We start from the raw sequence: 21,831 nt of genomic DNA on the forward strand, positions 1-21,831 counted from the left end.
GCCACATCAGGAAATGCTAACAATCAATAAATTGGCTAGCGTCTCTTGATCATGCACTCAGCTAAGGAAAGCAAACATGACCTCCGCCCTGATTAGTGTTGCATGTGTACTTAAGGTAAAGAGGTTCACCTACTACAAAAATAAAAATAAAAGATTTGTGTATGTTCATTTTTTTCACTAGAATAATAATACTATAAGTCTTCTTGCTCAACTATTTTTTGTCTTGGGGTTTATTCTACAATAACTAGTTTTTTTTTCAATCAATTCATTCTTCACTATCTCTCATTTATTTTTCTTATAAATTGTCATCTCCTTATGAATGTAGCGTGGAATTTATATGTGAACAAATTATTTTTCATAAATAAAAAATAGCTGCGAGTTGTATTAATAGCTTTTTTTTTTTATAAAATATAAATTTTTTAAATCAGCCTATTGTTAATTGTTAAATGAATAGAGAATTTATTAGGGTGACTATGAAATTGAAAATTAAAGAAAAGGTAAAGTCTAAAATGGGTATGGTGAGATCAGAATGATCATTTGATCAGACGTCTGATTTTCAACCTCTATCATTGTCTTGTCCGACCCAACGTCACCTTAACCCGACACACAACAATGTGAGAAATATTTAGTGATATCCTTTGGCGCCATACCTTGTTTATTGGTACCAATACGTGGTTTACTATGATTGGCTTAAATATCAAAGTCTGTGTCCTACAGAAACAAGATGGTCCACCACAGTATCTGCGTCAATATCATGCAACGTCACACAGAAGAGAAGAGAAGGGATCAACCTTCATACACGGCAAGTAATACATACAATCACTCATCAAACAACCACTTTCTCCCTTCATTTTTCTGTTTGGTATTGAAAACTCGTCAAAGGTAAAGAATATGATGGGGCTATGTGAGTTAGTACCAACATATATAAATGAATGTTATGTTAGTATTAAGTGGATATGAACATGTTATACTTCTACACTAGAAATTAAACCCGTGCGTTGCACGGGTTTATTTTTAAGTTATGTGTCTATTATTTGTAAAAATAATTTATGTAATATGAAATATTATTGAATAGTAGATAGTTAAGAATATGATAAATATATGTAATGTAATTACATTAATAAAGTTCAGTAAAAAATTTATCGTACACTAATTTTTTAGTATATTTTTCTTTGTATAAACATTTGGTACTGGTCACCCTTTGAATATACCTATAGATTCGAGATTTAGTCATAATTAAGGCTTCTCATCCGTCCTTCAGAGTGTATTGTGTGGGGATCGAAGCACATATTTTATATTTTATGTTTCTTTAATAAAAATTATTTTCAATTTATTTATTAATTATATGTTTAAATAGTAATGCACTCTCAATATTATGTAAAACGATGAAAATATATAATTAGAGCTGAATAATTTAGTCCGTGTTTGTGTAAAGTCATGTATAAAAGTAAAACAACTTTTATAAAGTTGTATTTATCTCTTACTTTCATGTTTTGGCCATGAAAGTAGTGTTTTCAGTTGAAACTTTATGGGAAGTGTGCTAATGAAAGTTTAATGTCGAAACATATTCTTAGTAACACATATAAAAGTGATATTATTTGTTGCATAATGAGTATTTAATTAGTTAATATGCAGTTTGTAAGAGCATATATTTTTTAACTTATTTATGAATTAAGATAATAATTTATCTTATTCGATAAATTTTTATAGTTTTAAAGAAAGTAAAAAATTATTAAACCTCATAAGACAATTTTGCAAACACAAATCGTTCAACCTAATGAATGTCTATTACAGTAGTTAAAATTAAATCTTTGGATCCCTGAGATTTCGTCCTTAAGGAATGCACTTTATGATAGACCTTTAGTTTTCACTACATTTGATAGAACTTGATTCCCTCAGTAGAGGATACATGTGGTTAACACAAATAAGTTATAAGGACTTAGTTAAAAAAATTCTTAAACTCGTGTACCATAATAATGTGCAAAAGTGAAAGTTGGTTAAGAATGATTGTTATTTTTTATCCATGAAGAAATATTGTAGCTATATCAAATATAATTTCATTAGGAAGTTTATTAAATACTTCATTGTATACTACATTTTTAGTCTATTGTAGATGAGTGTAACAACGATAAACCACATAGGAGGTTATGAACTCATATTAAATATTATTAGAAAACATATTTGAAATCAAAATTATAAAATTAGACTATTTTGACAAATAAATTTAATTTAATTATTCTATTATTTTTTATAACTAACATGACATGCATAACATATATATTTAATATACATCTCCTAATTTAAACTTAGTTTTAAATATATTTAATTTATTTATCATCATATATATAGTTAAATAGAAATATTACTCTATGATAATTTTAACTATCAATAATTATTTAATAAAAAATATTTATTAATTTTAAATCTACTTTATCTAAATTAATTAATTATAAATATTATTTATAATTGGCTTAATAGCTCTTTTGGTCCCTCACTTATCACAATTTTTCGCTTTAGGTCCCTCTAGAAAAAAATTAGCAAAATTAGTCCCTCACAATTACACACTTTTGCCGCTTTAGTCTCAAATAGGGATATTTTTGCAAAAAATTAAGCAATGTGGAGGATCAAAAGTGCTAATTTTTTTATTGGAGACCAAAAGTGCAAAATCGTGATAAGTGAGAGACCAAAAGAGCTATTAAGCCTTTATAATTAATTAATTTTAATTCTTAATATTTGTCAACTCAAGTTATTTTTTTAAAATTATAACTATTATTATTTAATATATGTATTTTTGTGAATATTTAATGAATATTTTTGAATAGCTTTTGACAATACAATTTTTTTTCAGCTTTTAATCTTATTATTTAATATATTTATTACAAAGATAATTTGTTATTACTTAATGCATTATAATACATGTAATCTTTAGTAATGTATTTAATGTAATGGTTCAAGTGTGCTTTACTTATATATATAGATAATAATAGATAATAAGCATGTAAAAATGAGTTTGTTTTTTTGTTAACAAGATCTTCACCAATTCATGAAATAATTGTAGTTATCTTTTCTAATAAATGAATATCTTGGGGGGATTAAATTTATATTTTCACTTTTATAAGAGTCTAACTCGCTTACCACAAAATCAACACCAGCTTGTTGATTTTTTTTAGTGCTAACCAGCTAACAAAGTCTAGGGAATTTGTTTTGAAATTTTAATTTCATGCATAGTTGAAACTTTATTATTTTTATCAAGTTTTAAATATTACTTTCATATGTGGAATATAATAATGGTATGTTTGTGTAAAACAAATTGTACTGTATATTACATTAAATCCTTTCTTGTAACGCTTCTTTTTTTTTCCTCCCACTGCCCATTTATTTTAGTTTATTTTCGCAACATTATTATTAGCGAAATTAATTTTCAGACGCGAAATTGGGTGTTATGGGTGTAAAAGATAATGATGCTAAAAGAAATTCCCCAAAGTTGATAGTACATTTTTTCAGACTACACGGTATTTTTTTTTGGTATAAGATTAACCAAAGTTTATGCTTGAGTTTTGGGCTAAGCTTATATCAACCTATATAAGGCCTACTCACATAGACCGAATTATTAAGCCCTATTTGCAATGGGTTGGGCTGAAGCGGGCTAGTCCATTTTGATTTTTTCGATGGATGCTAGTCCATTTTGATTCAACAGAGACAATTTTACACTTCTTAATATTTTTCACATTTTTTCTCATAATATGACTCACTATATATATATATATAGGGTGAAAAAATGGTAGCAACATTTTCTTTTAACACCCTCAACACACATTTCTTGTTTCCATTAGTTGAAATTCACGTGAGATGTCTTAAACATATGAGCTTACTTTTAATTTAGTGAGACTCACATAAAATTTCAATCAATCAAAATGAATCAAAATGAAAGTATTTGAAAGAAAGCGTTTTGTAGCACTTCTCATACAAGCGATATTTTTACACACTCTATTATAAAGTTTGAGACCTAGGTGTCATTTTTCCCCCCAATATCTTTTAAAACCTTATTAAATAATTGGAATTTGGAAAAGGTAATGAGATAGATCATCAGAAGGAGTTGAGTAGGATGGTGCCATTTTGTAGTAATGAAATGCAGGTAGAAAAGAATGTGAAGTACGTGGTAAATGAGACAGTGTGAAATGATGACCAAAACATGAGGACACTTTTTCCCTTGCTCTGCAGCTGAATCATTATTATCAATTATTAAAGGATGCTAACTTGGCGGATCCAGTAGCCACTTTTTCTCTTGCATAAAACTAATACATAATTAAAACATATTTAACCCTTATAATTTATTGGAAAATTATAAAATGCCATTGGCTGAGACAATTGTTAGATATTCATTGAGAAAAGTCATGAAATTAAAAAGAAAAAAAGAACTGAAACTTTTCACAGAGGCATGAAAATCCATTCAATGGAACACCATTGGAACATCAATATAAATAATGATGAAAAGAAAAAGTCAATATAATTCGAGGAAAAAAATTGAAAAATGAAGGAGTTAGAAGAAAAAGAAAAAGTCATCAAACAAGTTTTACACGATACTAAATTAAAAGAAATATAGTGCAACTGCTATATTTTATTGCCTCACCTAACTCCAGATGATATATCTCATTTATAATTTCCAAATGTCAATTAGTTAGTGTGTTTGGGACTGCGGTGGACAACCTCATAATTAATTTTGAAGCACAAAATATGGTGAAAAATTGATTTTCACATGATTTGGATGCATGCCCTCTATTATAATCAACTATGTGCTCAAAATTAATTATAAAAAAACACACCAAATGGCTTATGAGGTGAATAAAATCAATTTCTCGAAAAGTAAAATCATATTTTAATATTTATTTACTCAAATGCTCTTTAAAAAAGATAAATCATTTTTTTTGGTACATCAAAAAAGATAAATCATAAACACTCATTAAAGTTACACACGCAAAAGTAATTACAATTAAAGTTATTCAAACCAAATATTCTTAAAATGAATAAAAGATATTGGAAGAAGAAAAGAAGTTTGGAGTGAAAACAGACAACAAAAGAATCCAGAATCAGAATCTGAGGTAACGAAGTTAACAGATTCTAGAATTTGCACGCAAAAAAAGCTGTAAATGCTGTCATTTTGTAGTAATAGAAATTAATAAAATAAGTGGCAAATGAGACAGCCAAACCAACCTGAAACGATGACGAAAACATGAGGACACTTTTTCTCGATTGCCTTGTCGTTGTATCTGTATCTGTATTATTAATAAAGGGAGCTAACTTGGCGGAACCAAAAGCCACTTTCATTTTCAATTCATCACGTTTGTGAGGTTGAGTTTAAGGCTCTAAGGTTTCTTCATCATCATCTTATTGTTATGGAAGAGATTGATCGGTTACCCATTGACTTGCTGGCTCATATTTTTGGCCTCTTCACTTCCTTCACTGATTTGGCTCAGTCCAGCAGTGTTTGCAAGAAATGGAAACAAGGGGTCAAGGAATCTCTGGCTAGGAAACAGAATCTTAGCTTTGCTGGTTGGAAGATGGATGATGACTCCACTGCTCGCCTTGTTTCACATGCCTACAACCTCAAAAAACTTGATATGTATGTATATTTATATATATGTTTCTCTAAATCTTTTGAGATGAATTAATTAGAAGTTGAGTTTAGAAATTGAGATGAATTGGTTACTAATTTGTGTTTCTTACTTGCTTTCAGACCAAGGAGCAGGTGGGGTTGCCAGATAACTGATGCTGGACTAATCAGAATTTCATTTGCAAAGTGTGTAATCAATCTCACATCTATATCACTATGGGGATTGACTGGTATCACAGATGAAGGTGTTGTCCAACTGGTATGTCATTCTTATGTTTTTGAAACTTACATGCATGCCAGGGGTTTTGGAGATAGTGCTTTCCTCTTCCTGTTTTTTGTTTTAAAAGTTTTGATTTGCTGCACAACTATCAACATGATTTTGAAACTTATAATGGACCTAACTAGCACTCTAGCAGCTATTCCATCTTAAATTTACATTATGTAAAGCAGGACAGTATTTGTGTTCATTGTTCAAAACTAGATTCTGCAGATAGTATTCTGGTATTTGTGAATGGTTTGTTGGAAAAAAAAGTTAATTGGATCTATACTGGGATTTAGAACTCAATGTAAATATTAATATTAAATGCATACAATGAGAACAAATGCACAATCATAGCTTTGGAAATCTATTTGCAATTGGAGGTAGTGTAGATTTCAGGATTTTCCTCTTCTTCACTCGCTATAGCCGAGCTCTTGATGGAAATTCCAAATGCACAACCAGAGTTATAATCTTAGTTTCCACCCATCATGGAGCCTAAGTTACTTGGCCCTACAACTCAATACAACATACTTACCAATTTAGCTTAAACAGTTAAACCCAATAAATATTAATGTATATTCATGGTGATACCTAAACTTATAATGGATCAAATGATTATATGTATACCAACAATAAAATTTCAAACCTAGAAAATTCTAACATTGAAATTGAATAGTTTTGATTTTAATTCCTTTTACTTCTCTGATGGCAATTATTGTAACAGATATCCAGAACTAGATCTTTACAGCATCTGAATGTTGGTGGTACATTTATCACTGATGAATCTCTTTTTGCCATTGCAAGAAGTTGTCCAAAGTTGGAGGTAAGTTATGTAAAATTGAATGTGAGGTTTTATGTGAAAATTTTCTTCTTCTGACATTCCATTGCATAGATCCATATCATATATAATTGCTTATGTTCTTTCTTGTTCAGACCATTGTTCTGTGGAGCTGCCGTCATGTAACTGAGAATGGTCTTATTGCACTAGTTGATAACTGCCTCAAGCTCAAGTCAATGAATTTGTGGGGAACAAGAGTTCCTGTGGACTGCCTTAGTAATTTACTCCTTGCAAGTCAAACTCTTCAAATCAAAGTTTAACACTGGACAAGATGTTGATTCAAACAGTGATTTTTTCACTGTCTTTTATGTACATATTGTTTACTTCTTGTATTCTTCAATTGATTTTGCACCAAAAATCTGAATATGACAAACTCTATTCCTGTATATGAAGCATAACGTGTATATAACTATTGAACTCTATCAAGTTACCATTATTGTAAGGAATTATTTTATTGGTTTACATTATTTGAATGTCTCTAAGCCTCTAACTACTGGCTCTATTTATGAAAGTAGTCTGAGTGAATCAGGTGCTTGAATTGAAAAGGTAGACTTCTAAGTATTTGACTCCTTTAAAGGGAGTAAAGTAAACTATCCCAACCATTGTATAAGATATCAATGATTGACAATTTGAGATTTAAGAACATACTTAGTTATATGTGTGCAAATACATGATCATAATCACAACTATTGATTTCTAAATTAATGGTTATGATGGTTTACTTCATCCTCTACAGTGGCACCCTCACTTCATCGGAGCCAAACCCAACTTCAATATCCTAATTGCTCTTGTAGCATTTGGTAATTAGCTTCAAGAAATGACATAGATTCCTGGAAAATTTATGTTTTAATGTTTTACACTACTAAAGCTTAGTGTTTGTTTTATTTTATCATCACTAGATTTAGAGTGAAATATTCACTTCAAAAGGTAAATTGATTATTCTGTTCAAATAAGGAATAACCAGCCAGAAAGAGGATGAGAGAAAGAAATTGAATGCTTTAAGTGCATATGAAAGAGGATAAAAAAGTAACGTATAGTGTTGCAGACCTAGGAAATCAGGGGATTCATGGTGATTTGTAGTATCAATTTGGGAGAATAGAAGGCTTCAATGCCTGAGATTAGCCAAGGAACCACTCATGATAGGAATTCGCGAAGGGAACTCAAAGTAACACTAAAGCCATGTCAATAATACTACAATTTGGGTTGTATGTGATAATTTTGATTAGCCTGCAACAAGCCAATATGGAAATCCCTGCTGAGTGCATTGAGTTAACACTAACAAATTATGATCACTGAATAACAAATCCTGCACCATTATTGGATTCATTTGAACTGTCAAATTGAAAAAAATTCTCAACGATTCATAGCACGTATAGCTATTAGATGCGTAATTTTCATTAGAAAACATTAAATTTATGATGTGAGAATAAACCTACCAGATGTCCTAATTTTAAAAGCCATGCAAAACTCACGCATGCTCAATATCATCTATATGGTTATATGGTACAAATGAGACAACTACTAGATTGTTTCAAGTTCCAACGCCAATACAAAAGTGGAAAGGTATTAAGAATTGTTAGGATACAATCATAATGAACACTAACAATAACCAACAGCTTTCCTACCATCCTGATATTGCAAAATCCCTGTTCTGTCGTTCACTAATGATGCAGTGGTACAAAACCTGAAACAAATGAGAAACCTTGTAAATATTAGTGAGAAGGAAACAACATAGCATGATCTAGAGGTACCAGTGAAGACATCAAATCAACTATAACATCGGAATGTCTTTATTTTCCATGGAACCAAAAACAATCTGACAAGAGTTTTACAACCCTAGGAATTTTAACCAGGTAAAGTCAGCCTTCTAGCCTCTAGGTCATGAATTGTGTGTGAATATGGGGATGCAAAAGCTATCGTATAGTTCAGTTTGAATCACAAAATTTAATTCAATACTCCAAGTCTCCAACATGATCATGAAGATTGATGGCAGAACTTAAGCTAGCTGTTTTTTACTTGTAGCATCTAAAATAAAGCAATTTAGTATAGCTTGATCAATAACTAGTGCATATGCAATTAATTTATCAAAACATTTTGCCAATTATATTATGCACCAAAATGCAACGATAGAAAAGCAAAGGAAGTACACCCACCCAGAATTGCAATATCAAGAAGTTAAGTTACACGCTTACAAAAATAAAAGTTTAGTTACACTACCAAACAAACAACATACCTGAACTGCTCTTGATTCATTCTTGGTCTCTGCTTGTTACTATCTATCTCAAATGACTTCACAGGTCCTTGATTATAGCCTTGGGAATTCTGAAATCTCGTTTTATCTATTTTTCAAACCTATAAACAGTTCCAAGACACTTTACAGATTGAGGCAACAATGCCGTGTACATGCTATGATGCTAGAAGCCCCTCTTGAAGCTCGCATATGATATGCAGATACGAGAATACTAGAGTTTTCCATTGACAGACTTAGCTTGCATATATGAGTAATACTCTTCACAATTGTGACAAAACTGCAATAATCAGGAAGCAAAACACGAGGAAAAAAAGCAACCAATTTGGAGAATGGACTGGTGAAGCTGATCTAGAGAACTGAACAGATCCAGTAAAGCTTCCAGCGGTGTTGGTCAATGGACTTGTATTTGGTACAGAAGTGTTATTGCAAGATCCAAAAGGTGATCCCTCCTGCAAATTTGCAGTAATCATGTAATTGTCTTTGGTAAAATAAATTCCGTCAAAATGCACAGGTAGAAGAGATTAGGTATTCAAAAGTGTGTTTCTCTAAATATTTTTCCTAAAAAAGCGTAGGGCCTTGTGATATTAAAATTAGACACAGAAATAATAAAAATTATCATAAAAGACTTCAAAGAGCTAAGAAGAAATGTTGAGGATACAATCTTAGGTTAAAGAAATTAACATGAATTTGCATTTTCACTGTTTTCAATGAAGTAAAGATATATACCAAATAACTGAACCATTATTTCCACCATCTCAAGTTAATGTGATTTATCTCTTGCATTGTTATTGACTTCAAGAAATACACACCAACACTTATATCAGTAAATAAAATATTATAATTTGATGACCAACGATTTGTCTGCTTCAAATTTAGAAAGAATCTAAATCAAATTGATGTAATGTCATGCAGATACACAGTCAGGCACTAGGGCTTGAAAGAATATCAACAAGGTCTGTTACTTCTTGTCCATGTGTACAATCATTTTGGATAAACGACTATTTAACTTTGAATACTGGATAAATTCTGGAAGCATCTTTGTTGGGATGAAATTATACTCAGTTAGGTTTCCATTCACTACATGTTGGGAACCCAGAGGAAAAAATGAAAGATTGACAGAAAGAATTAAAAGAATGGATATGTATTTATGGAGAATTGAACAAGAAAATGGAGAACAAATTCTCCCCTAGGGTTTCCCCTTCCCAAAGGATTTCTCCTCTTACTCCCAAACTTCCAAATGACAGATTTGATCCCCCTCTAATCTGGTTTCCAGCTATTTACGTAGATAATCTCCTACTACTTACTAGTTACTAAATACTTTATACCCCTAACTACTATAAAAGCCCCTAACTAATTTCACCTTCTCTTAAATACCTAACACCATGTCAATACAACACATACGGAAATAAGAATTACCAACATAAAAAAGAAGTTCACAAACAAATGGCTTTAAGGCAATATATATTTGATCAAAAATTGCAAGCAAACCTGGCAAGCGGTGACTGTACTACACCCACACAATGTATGGCCATTCATTTTATCCATGATATCAAAAACACCACCACCGTCACTCCTCTGCATTAAATTCCATTTAGATGTATTTATGAGGATGAGGTATTTTCTGTACTACTGAATTACTGAATTTGAATTAACAACCCAGAATAATAAGGAATGAATACCATGTAAAAATTAACTGCTATAAAATTCGGCAGCACATTCCCTGCAGCCTTGTAACATGTATTCACCATATCTGCAAGTGGAGCCGAATGCTCTTTGCACGAGTCAGCTTCAACTGGATCTGTTGGGAAGTAATTCTGCAAGAAAAGTGATGCACTTCTAGAATTTAGTGGCTTTGATTCTTTTCTATTCGGGCAAGAACCACGTTGAACTCCAGGATCTCCAACTGAAAGTGAGTGAATTATGAGATTGCCATTTCATACCATATATAATAGAGATATCTATTATTAATGTGACACTGCACTTACACTCATTTTCAACCATGTACCTCCACTGATAAGCTATCCCTTCTTCAGCTTCCTTTGAAGCATCAGAAGTGAAAACAAGAAGTCGGCGATTTGCTTGAACCATCTCTATCACAGTAGGCCAATCTTCACCGTCTCTTGGCATATTAGACACAGGAAACCAATATTTATCCAGTCCAGCATTTGTGAACAGATTAATCAACCCTTTTGGCGTACGCACGTAGTCTTCAATTACAATGGTGACAATCTCTGTTGGATTTTCAGCCAAGAATGCTTCTACTTCTTTCAAAGTATTAATCGCAGGTTGCTGATAACAACAAAAATTTCACATCAACACATGAGACGCCCCAGAAGAGAAAAATTCAGGTTCAGAGAGTAAATTAAGTAGATTACAAAGGCAGTGAAGTTGAAGCATTGCCCTTGAAGTGAATGACAAAGCCAAATATCATTCTCGAAGTCGTACATATCCAACATCAATCCCCTCACTCCATTCTAAACAACAATCACCAAGCAAACATGTAAGAATCACTAAACAAATAACCAAATTTATACTTTTTATTTTCTTTGAAATAAACAATCATTCACTTCCCTTCATCCTGAAGCTGACCTAGAATCAAGAAAATGCAAAATGAAGAAGAAAAGTATGTGATGTGATCATGATGCTTGCTTTCCGAATGGAATCTCACAATACAAGAAGGCAAAGGCATACCCTTAACTGGTTAGTAACAGTATCTTCTTGATTGTAGAAGGTGAGTCTCTGAGCACCAGTAAACGAGGGTGCATCGACGATGCTGAATGAATTATGGGTCATGATCCATGAGTACTTGTTGAAGGGCAAATCATTCACCTGCATTTCCAAAAGGGGAAAGTGATGTGATTGTGAACAAAAAAGGAATCATAGTCAAAAGTAAAAAACAGAAACATAATAAAACAGCTTTGTCAATTCTCATGTGATGTTAGGTTATGTAGGAGCTTACTATGGATGTAACAATGGTGGCTTGGCCTCTGGTGCAGACAGGCTGTTTCCTACCCAGAGCAGGGCAATTACCGCAATAGAGACCAGGTCTGCAATCTGCAGCAGCTGAACATGCTTCGAGAACCTGCGAATTGATGGCAGCTGAGAATTTCAAAGAAGGAAAGCAAGTTTGCATTGATGATGTATCAAAGGCAATGAAGTGAAAGAAATTGAAGTGAACCTGGCAATTTCCATTGAAGCAGGCGGCGGAGGAGGTGGAGAAGAGGGAGGAGATGAGTGATACGAAGAGGTAGCTGATGATTGGTGCTCTGCATTTGGTATGGGAATCTAGGAAACGAGAGCACATGGCACCAGAGAGAGGGAGAGGGAGAGAGGAAAGTTGAAAGGAAAGGAAAGAGATTTTACTGTGCAAGAGGAGAGAATACCATGAGGGTTTGATCAAAGTTATGGGTGTGTGTTGTTATCACCTTTTGTTTTTCCTCTTATTTTGAGGCAACTGCTACTTTTTTTTCATTGCTTAGTTTGAGTGGGTTGTGCTCTCATCACTATTAGAAACCACAACATGTCTTCAATACTCTAGATCGTTTTACGGAACGTCCATCAATACAGTTTTCACATTAGTAGCGAGAATCGAACACACAACATTTTGAAGTATAATATTTTTATCATCCAAGCCAACATGTATGTATTGGTGATGCAACTACTACTAATACTATAACGTTTGTCACAAATGCACTCAAAACTATGTAATTGCACTTTATTTTAATATATGAAATAAGGTAGATATATATATATATATATATATATATGGTAGGTAAATGTTTATTATGTGAGATTTAGGGCAGGCTGACAACATTGTTTTTAGACTCAACACTCAAAGCAAAGCGCAAACATTGACTTATAAACCACCCTCGTGCCTTCCTATAATGTCATCTTTTGAGAGGTTTTGTAGTTTAACCCCACCTCCCAAGTTACTTATGTTAAGTGCTCCATTATGTCTATTTCTCACTTTTCTCTCTTGGATCTCTTTATGCTTTCTACGTGGTGGGGTACATTGCTTCTGACCAGGAATTGCTACTGGAAGGCTGTTTTATGATGGCGCAGTTAACAAAACTTGCAAATTGATGGCCACATATTCTTATGTTGTATAGATAGTCAACGGCTTGGATTTAATCCTTAATCCAATTCTCTATAAAAAAATGTTTTTTCCTTATCATATGTTGCAATTTGATTTGCATTTGTTCATTCCACTTTAGGAAAGGATTGCATGGAATTTTGATTCAGTAAAGCCTATATTTTCCATCCTTTTTTTCAGTCAAGACTTGAACTTTCCGTCTAAAATAGCGAATACAGTCAGGTAATGCCGAAATGAATTGTTCAAATGCAGGTAGTTTACCTCGGCAGCAACAATGGCATGGCCTTGCTACAAACAAAACAAAAAGCTCAATGCTCTTTTCGGCTATCAATGAGATTGCTTCTCCTATTTCTCTATAAGAATAACTAAATGAATTGATTTTGGTTTTTAAGTAAAGTAAAATTAAGCAAGCTTCTTTGCACGACCACTTGAAGGAGCACCGTCCTCTTTTTTGGATCCAGATGCCTCTGGCTTCCGAGCCCATGCAGGAGCTCTATCGGGCTCATAACGATAATCATAAAACAGTTCTTCCCCAGCACCAATCCGTTCCTTGGCGAAAATGCCTACTCTATGATCTCCAGCAACCATAATAACCTGCAAGTTTACGCAGAGTGATTGTGAATGACAATGAAATCAGCAAAGAATGAATCCTTAAAATGCAATATGGGTCGGAACTCACTTTGGCATAGCAATTTGGATCAGGAGCATGGTTCGCAAACTTCAATTTATCACCCTTTCGGTAAGCATCAAGAACAAACTGCATGCAAAAAATCTTATCATTCGTCCCTACATTTGATGTATGCATAATGTAACATAAAGAACTCATATGTGACTAAAATTCATAGTAGTAAAAGCTTGCCTGGTCATTCAGATTAAAGAGAAAAGATGAGTTTTCACGGTCATATATCTTTCCTCGCTTATCGGCTTCCCTATGAGAAATTAATTCTCCAGTATACTCTCCGAGGTATTCATGCTTACCAACACCATTCTGGAGGGTGAACAGATTGCATTAGCTAAAGGAAAAAACATCAAATAACCCATATAGGACCATTAATGCGGTAAATACCTTTAAAAAGGCTCCCCAGCCAGATATATCAGACCTTCCAAGAAGAACCTGCAAGCATATTAGATGTAAGTTCTCCTCGTTGCAGACATAAGAAAAAGAAAGGAATACTATTTTAAAGGATATAATTAGAAACATACAAAGCAGTCCACTTCTCTTTTAGCATGAAAATTGCAATGTGGGGAAACCAAAGTCCATGTAAACCCACATCCCCATAAGGACAACACAATATACAGGGAATTTCATTTCAATGATATCATCCACTTCTCCCAATCATAATAGTGTATTCTGTTTAAAAAGATTTTTTTTTAAACTATAGCAAATAGGTAGCGATGAATTATTTTGATAAATGAATAATTTTTCTTTTGAAAAAAAAAAAACAGGTCTCAGTATCTATGCATTATTTCAAGAGTTGAGATAGAAAAGAGCAGTATAATTACCCTTTGCTGCTGCTTGAGAAGAAGCTTCATGTTCCTACATTCATAATTATCCCCTCTTTGACTAGGATTCCCAAGAGTACCATCGCCACAACTGCATCAATAGTTTGACTCAAATAGCAGAAAATGACATGGCAAACAGTGACTTGAGATCAACTAGTTGTAGTTGATGCAATAAGAATAATATATATTAGAAACACTTTAGTTTCATTGACAAAAGAAGAAAGGCAGATAAGACCTGTAATCTTTTTTTAAAAGCCCAAATGTTTAATATGATATTTAGATCCCACCATTGATAGGGGAAAGTGAGAAAAAATAACAGACATTTGGTTGAACAATAGCTGACCAAACAATCAGTCGAATGGATCAAATAGTGACTAAAGTTACAATGACGAGGCAGGTTCAAGAAATCTTAAATTAAATTTATATATAAAGGATTTTGGCATTTCTAAAGTTCAAGAAACCTTTCAATCAAAAATTAAGATTGTAATCAAAGCATGTGTGCTTGTATGATCCATTAAGATTGTTAAAACTTTGTAACATGCTAATACATTACATATACAAAAATGGCACAAGAGGTCAAGATTCTTATCAAGATCTCATTTATTTTAAGGAGGATATATGTAAATGAGTCCAATGACTCCAATCACATAATCTGTTTTCAATAACATAAATAGAACCTAACAATCAAGAACTTATATCATATCACCTTTCATCTCAATCAGCTCTAAACATTCTTAACCAGTTCCAATAATTTGAATAAGAAAATCATGAGCCAAACAAATGATTTTTGCTATTCTTGAACATCACAATTGTACATCCACTGTGTCTAGCACTATTAACTCTCCAATTACCTTTATCACCCTTTTCATCCCTTAAATCTGTTTACTCAAGTCAACAAGTACATGCTTGTAAAATAAGTATTTCCAACAAATAGAAGAAATAATACCATTCATCACACATTTGAAAATTAATTATTGCCATCTAAAAGCGAAAAGTATGAAACATAATGACAGAGCAATGCTACACAAACACAACCCCGTATACAAGTAAAACTCACCCGACCCAACAATTCCTACAAACATCAGGATCGCATTCCCTATCTGCAGCAAAGCATGGGCATTGACGACTTCGGCACTGACTCTTTGCACAATGACAGCCACGAAACCTATTCTTGCAACTCTTGGGGCATCTTCAGATGAAATCAATCATCACATGAGTTAGATATTGATGCAAATGTTGGCATGTAGGCATGCCACAATATAATATCCATGTAAGGCATAAGTATAATAATCCTCAGAATTTATGAAACCATAAAGGCATGTGGAAAAGCAGCATAACACTGCAATTCTGCATGCCTCTCTTTTATCTATGTTCTGCTTGGTTAAGTAAAAAGCTTACCCACAGTACTTCTCGCAGCAGGTTCCATTTAGAAGACAAGGACACTGCTTTCCACAAGCTGATTGGCAACCACATGGATTGTACTGCCGGCAGGGCTGGTCCTTTCTTTCTGTAATCCTTTTCCTGATTGAATGATAAGCAGCAGATTTCCAGGTATACTTCAAACGACGGACTCTCCCTCTTCTACGTAAAAATCTTGACCTTCGTCTTACTTCATTATTGCCCTTAAATTCATTTGACCAAGGTTAAGCACTCAGTGCAAGTAACAAGAAGCAAAGATAAAAGTACAGAGAATTTTGAATTAAAATCAACCTTGGAGTAGCCTTCCACAAGAGAATTTGTAGCATCCCCACTAGGACCAGACATCTTTCCTTCTTCACAATTTATGTATTGGAAAACATCCCAACACGTCTTTAGACCACTTAGGAGATTCCTGGCTAGTAAGCAGCTGCAATAAAAAGCATAAAACATCACTTATTAGGTGGTTGACTGTCAGTAAGAAAAATCATTTTCTAGTGATATTTTGGAGATCCTTCTGGAAGCCCTTTTTAATAAAAAGATGTGAGAAATTCGAAAGGTGGCATCAGACAAGGGACAAGTCGGCAAACTGAGACATTCAAATGACACCTCATAAAAATTAAGTTGAATCAAACTGCATAGATGGTAAGCCTCAAACACCAATGCAGACTTGTGCTTATTTTAAGTAGCCAATAAATATTATTGTTATAGAGATAGATTGGATTTAAGAATTAAAAAAATTGTCATCAGTACAACCAAGCCAATCTCACGTTTTGAACCAGACTAATAATAAACAAGGCTGAACTCAGTATTTCCATTTTGTAATTATCCATTTCCCATGAAATTGACTAACTAAAGAAGTTAAGCTGATCTTCAGATAACCACTTGGACCTGTGATCATAGTCATACTTGTTTATATCTTGCATCAGCACAGTATAACATTTAATAAGGAAAAAATATATCTCTAATCCAAGCATATGCTGACCTGTTTCTACCAAAAATCTCCATTCCTTTCTCTAAAAGCCCTTTCTCGAGAGCTTTCCAAGATCCATTATCTGTTAAATCTTGTTTAAATGTGTTCTCATCCACAGTCTCTTCTTTCCTCAAGCTGTCTTCACCCCTCATAGCATGTGGGACAGTAACCATATCATTTAATGAACCTCCAACTGCTTCACTCTGCATTAAGCACAGATTATAATGAACCCATTCCATCTACATCGTCCAGTATAAAGAAATTGGACGATTTATGTAATAAAATACTTGTTTCTCCATTATCTTGGCAATTATTGAAGTTAATTGCAAGTCTTTTGAACAAACAACACTACTTACGATGGAATCAGAATCAGAAGCCACTGGCTTTTTCTGCCTCTTCTGCATGCCAACTAGAACACGTTCCGCCACTCGCTTACTGTTCCTCTTACCAATTCCACTTTTCCCAACGGATTTAGTTTTAGATGATGCTGAGGGAGAAGCTGAAACAGCATCCCGTCCAGGACCATTCTCTGAGTCACTACTCTCAGATATGTTTTTTGCATTAGATGAAGCACTCTCACTTTGGCTGCATTTTGTACGCCTTCTAGCAGAAGACTTCTTTCTAGATAAACCACCACCAGAGCTTTTGTCTTCAACATCAGCCTGAGTAGAAGAGGTAACTTTGGCGAATCTTTCTGACTTGAGTACCTGAAATGAGTCTGGTGTGAGCAACCTGAGTAAATTGTACAGAAATTTCATTTCATAGATAAAAGAACAAACCAATGCATACCGATCGGAAGCAATTTGGACCACATGGTGCATTTTCAGTATCAGGAGGGTTCCATGAAGGTTGTTTCTCAGCCTGATAATATACCAAGTCAAGAGCTATGCAGACAACTTCACAAGAAATAGCTTGTAAATAGACTTACTGGGAAGACAAGGTCCTGCGAACATCCATGTAATCTGCAATCAAAAACCTGCAATGTGAAATTAGGGAAACTAATTAGATATGAGAGAAAATTATCCTGCATGTTATTCAGTGCCTTCACAAGAAAAAAGCTTACTAGACATCGTCGGCAAAAAAGGTTGTCAAAAGAGTCAAGAGCTGCTTCAAGATCCTTTTCCACAAAAGAACTGTCAATTTGGGAATTCTCTTCAGCATTTCCATTCTTGGAACCCCCTCCAGCATTGCCTTCATTAGTAAGAGTTTCATATCTTGCCTGTATAAGATGTTTGACAGTGTTTCATATCTCTATAAAGCCAGCACAGAAAAAATGGGAAACAGCTGGACTTTCGCTTACACTACGACCAGTTTTCATCAGAATAATTGAGAGAGATGGCAGAAGTGGCAAATACATAAAGGTCAAATCAATGAATGACAAAAATGTACCTTAATTTCACTACTGTTTCTAGAAAAACACTGAGCCAGTGACTCCAGAACTATATCAGATATACCAAGTTCTCTGATAGTCATGCTGCAAAACCAAACCAGACAATATGAAATCCACAAAACTGTAACTCATGCGAAACAAAAAAAAAAAAACAAAATGTAATGTCATGCTGTATTAGTTAAACATTCTAACATGAAATTCATAAATTAGCATTCAAATGTGACCAAAAAAATTTTTTTAAGTCAAATCACAGCAGAAGGGCACCAAAAAATTGCAGTGTTCAAATGTGCTCTTGTACTCAACTGAAAGGTAATGGTACATTAGAAGCTAGTTTAAATGTGCTCCGATGTAAAACTAAAATAAACTGAAAAAAGGAAGCTTGCGCAGCACTTCATAAACAGATAGCATGGTCCAATGGAAAACAAAGACTTGAGCCAAGTTGAGGTTTTTAGTGCATAAATATTTTTTTAGTAACATTAAACACGCATGCACAGAATATAAACTCATGCCTTCCAACTCTAAAAACTCAGTTTCATGAACTTAAGACACAATACAGTCAGAGACATATATTGCAATTACATCAATCAAGAAAAAAGAAACAGCAAAAGCATCCAATATTAAGCTATACCAACCGAAGTATAAAATCTTCTGACTCTACAAATTCTCTTTTGTCCTCTTCATCATCTATTATTTCCTCTTCACTGTCACTACAAATGAGTGCTTCTCCACCATTTTGATCATAATAAATTCGCCTCCGGCCTACAACTGATTGATCCTCTGTCATTCTTTGATTTCTGCACCAGAATAGACACAATAAGCAAGATCTTCCAAAGGTCAAAATATTGTACATCAAAATCCAGGAAAACTATAGACCTAAAAATTAATGAATTGAAAAGGTGAAACTACAATACAATAGAAAGAGAAATCAGTACCATGTGGAATGTTAAATCAAGAAATAAGTAAAGAGGAAGAGACTTGAGTGCTTAGGAAAGAAAACACTAACAAATCAACAAAATGAAGATTCTTTAAATGTTTTATTTGCCTTGAATTTTTTCAACAGTATGCATGATACATTCACCTAAGACCCCAGGTTAGGTTGACAAACAAATGGCTTAGTCATGACTCAAGCTATAACACAATGAATATGGCAAATCAACAACAAACAAAGCCTTGTTTCTACAAAGCGAAGTCAGCTACTTGAATCAAATAGTGCCCTCGTGTCTTCATAATGAACCAAATCCTCAAAAGGTTTATTTAGATCTAAGTCATCTTCAATGGTTTCACCTAGAGTTTTCCTTGGTCTCCCACAACCTCAAATTACAAGGCTATCCTAAATCAATTTCATTCTTCTTAAAGGGATGGGTTTCTTTTCACATGACTAAACCACATTCAACCAGACTTTACCGCCTTTTCCTTAACCTTCTCTCTAATGCATTCATCCATGACCTTATCTTGCCTTGTACATTCATTCATGAAGCACAACGTCTTCATCCTTGCAACGCTGACTTTATGCTCTTCTTCGCTCTTTACTGCCTAATGTTTAACTAACATATAATGTTACATATTTTATTGCGAGGAAATAAAAACATAGATTATGCAAACAGACCTGTCCAGAAAAATCCACGTAGTGTAAGGAGGTAATCTTTTTACTTCAGGTAACTTGATAGGACGAACAGCATTCTTTGTAGTAACATTATATCCTAGAAGAACTGCTGTAGAGCCGTGGCCATCTTCATGATAACCATTGCTCTCCCTGTCACCATTACTCGCATTAACGCCATTGTGCATATCAGTTGCACCCTTTTGCCTCTTAGACAGCAGGTCCAGACTTCCATTCATATCGGCAATGCCGCCGGTCCTTCTCTCCATCGACATTTTGTAGAGATGGTCCGTGACACCAACCAGCTTCAGTCTATTTTCTTCCATTTTTTTCTGATATTCAAATGCATTGCACATTTAATTCGTCAAATCTCAAATGTCATATGATAAGCAAGCAAAATGGCCCAATCAAAAGTCAAAACCAACAACAAATTACAATCACAGGTTAAGCTATTATACCTTAACCGAAACAACCCGTTCAGCCGCAACTTGTTTCTTGAGAGAATCAATAACCAGCAACACATCGTTCACAGCAGGACGTGCGTCGTCCACTTTCTTTGTCTGCATCGGAAAAAAAATAACAACGATACTTACAACCGCAAAATAAAATAACAATCCAAACAAATCTGCCAGTCACACTCAGCATGCAGTGAATCAAGCATGCAACCAACGATGACGAGCTCCCCTATATGCATGAAACCCTAATCGCATCTCAAACAAGCTGAAGGATATACAATGTAGCTACATCTCCAGATTCAACCTAATTCAGCACGCATTTGCCACAAAATTGCAAAGGAAAAAAAGTCTAACATGGTTGTTTTCTATTGAAGGAAGAGATAATCCACATGAATGAAATAAAAATATTGCCGAAAAAATCTGTGAATTAAACCAATATCAAAATCGGATCGAAACTAAAATGGAAGTAAATTAATTAAAGCGCATGTAGAAACTGGAGTTGAAAGCGAGTAAAATGCAATTAAGAGATAGAGATAGAGAAGGAATACGGAGGGATCGACGGGAGGAGCTGATTTAGAAGACGACGGCGGAGGAGACGGCGCCGGCGGAGGCGGAGGCTTCGACGCCATTGACATCAGCAATGCTTGTCAGGTACTGGGAATGAGGTGGGGAATCGGATCGAGATCCGATTCATGCAGATGGATTTGGCACTGTGAAACGCGGTTCTGAGTTTGAGGAGTGAAATTGAAACCCTAAGTCACGTTTGAGAAAAACACAAATCGCGTGAATGCTTTCAGTTTTATATCCGCCGCGTTTGACTGGACTTTTCTTATTTTCTTTCCAGTATTGTACATTTGTTCCGGAATGGGGGGAACAATGATTTTGAATTTATATGAACTGTGTTGAGTGCTGACAAACATGCAAGCAAAGCCTTATCCTATTCACCGTCATTCTCTGCATTTCTTTTGTTCGTTTGGTTGCTTTCTAGTAATATTGATAGTTAATTTAATGGTTGCTCGTGGGTTATTGCAAGGATCTTGCTGGGTTATGTCTTTCTCGTGGATGTGTTTTTCGTGCCTTCATGAAGGCTTATAGTTACGAAGGATGGACACTTCTCGCATATGGAGTGTCCCGGTGTCGGTGTCGGATACCGATCCAACACTGACACGACACCGACACTCGTACAATACTACATGACAAGTGTCACACATTTTTTTGTGGTATCGTTTTTTTTTCTCAGACACTTGAGTCAACACCTCTTATTGGTTGGACTTTCTAGCACACTTGTAATTTTAAAAAACATAATTTTTAAGAGTGAAGCATAAAAGAAATCGTTAATTATCACTTAAAGAACCAAAGTCAATGGTATTTTCAATGGTGATGATGAATAAGGAGTGAAAACCATATAGATTAGCTCTTTTTGAAGACAATTAAGTCTTTTT

At 34.1% G+C, this 21,831-nt stretch overlaps 3 protein-coding genes across 3 annotated transcripts; 1 reads left to right on the forward strand and 2 right to left on the reverse strand.

Moving 5' to 3' along the window:
• Positions 1 to 5,220: 5,220 nt before the first annotated feature.
• Positions 5,221 to 7,170, forward strand: LOC130740845 (F-box protein At5g67140). Its single transcript, XM_057593555.1, has 4 exons — positions 5,221 to 5,620; positions 5,735 to 5,870; positions 6,595 to 6,693; positions 6,804 to 7,170. Exons 1-4 carry the CDS (start codon positions 5,394 to 5,396, stop codon positions 6,966 to 6,968), a joined length of 627 nt encoding a protein of 208 aa, XP_057449538.1. The 5' UTR covers positions 5,221 to 5,393; the 3' UTR covers positions 6,969 to 7,170.
• Positions 7,171 to 8,201: 1,031 nt separating this feature from the next.
• Positions 8,202 to 12,413, reverse strand: LOC130740844 (PI-PLC X domain-containing protein At5g67130-like). The gene is made up of 9 exons (XM_057593554.1): positions 12,138 to 12,413; positions 11,919 to 12,041; positions 11,651 to 11,788; positions 11,335 to 11,433; positions 10,945 to 11,248; positions 10,639 to 10,862; positions 10,448 to 10,534; positions 8,942 to 9,408; positions 8,202 to 8,392 (listed from the first exon to the last, which is right to left on the reverse strand). The coding sequence occupies exons 1-8, from the start codon at positions 12,261 to 12,263 to the stop codon at positions 9,220 to 9,222; spliced, it is 1,290 nt and encodes a 429-aa protein (XP_057449537.1). The 5' UTR covers positions 12,264 to 12,413; the 3' UTR covers positions 8,202 to 8,392; positions 8,942 to 9,219.
• A 722-nt stretch (positions 12,414 to 13,135) lies between these two features.
• LOC130740846 (histone-lysine N-methyltransferase CLF) lies at positions 13,136 to 21,427 on the reverse strand. The gene is made up of 18 exons (XM_057593556.1): positions 20,938 to 21,427; positions 20,393 to 20,494; positions 19,941 to 20,266; positions 18,967 to 19,128; positions 18,334 to 18,418; positions 18,008 to 18,163; positions 17,873 to 17,920; positions 17,734 to 17,805; positions 17,301 to 17,651; positions 16,957 to 17,147; positions 16,266 to 16,401; positions 15,954 to 16,177; positions 15,613 to 15,744; positions 14,556 to 14,646; positions 14,119 to 14,166; positions 13,912 to 14,040; positions 13,732 to 13,809; positions 13,136 to 13,646 (listed from the first exon to the last, which is right to left on the reverse strand). The coding sequence occupies exons 1-18, from the start codon at positions 21,022 to 21,024 to the stop codon at positions 13,455 to 13,457; spliced, it is 2,610 nt and encodes an 869-aa protein (XP_057449539.1). The 5' UTR covers positions 21,025 to 21,427; the 3' UTR covers positions 13,136 to 13,454.
• Positions 21,428 to 21,831: the final 404 nt, after the last annotated feature.

The sequence above is a fragment of the Lotus japonicus genome, chromosome 2 (assembly GCF_012489685.1).
Source record: "Lotus japonicus ecotype B-129 chromosome 2, LjGifu_v1.2".
Lineage (NCBI taxonomy): Eukaryota > Viridiplantae > Streptophyta > Magnoliopsida > Fabales > Fabaceae > Lotus > Lotus japonicus.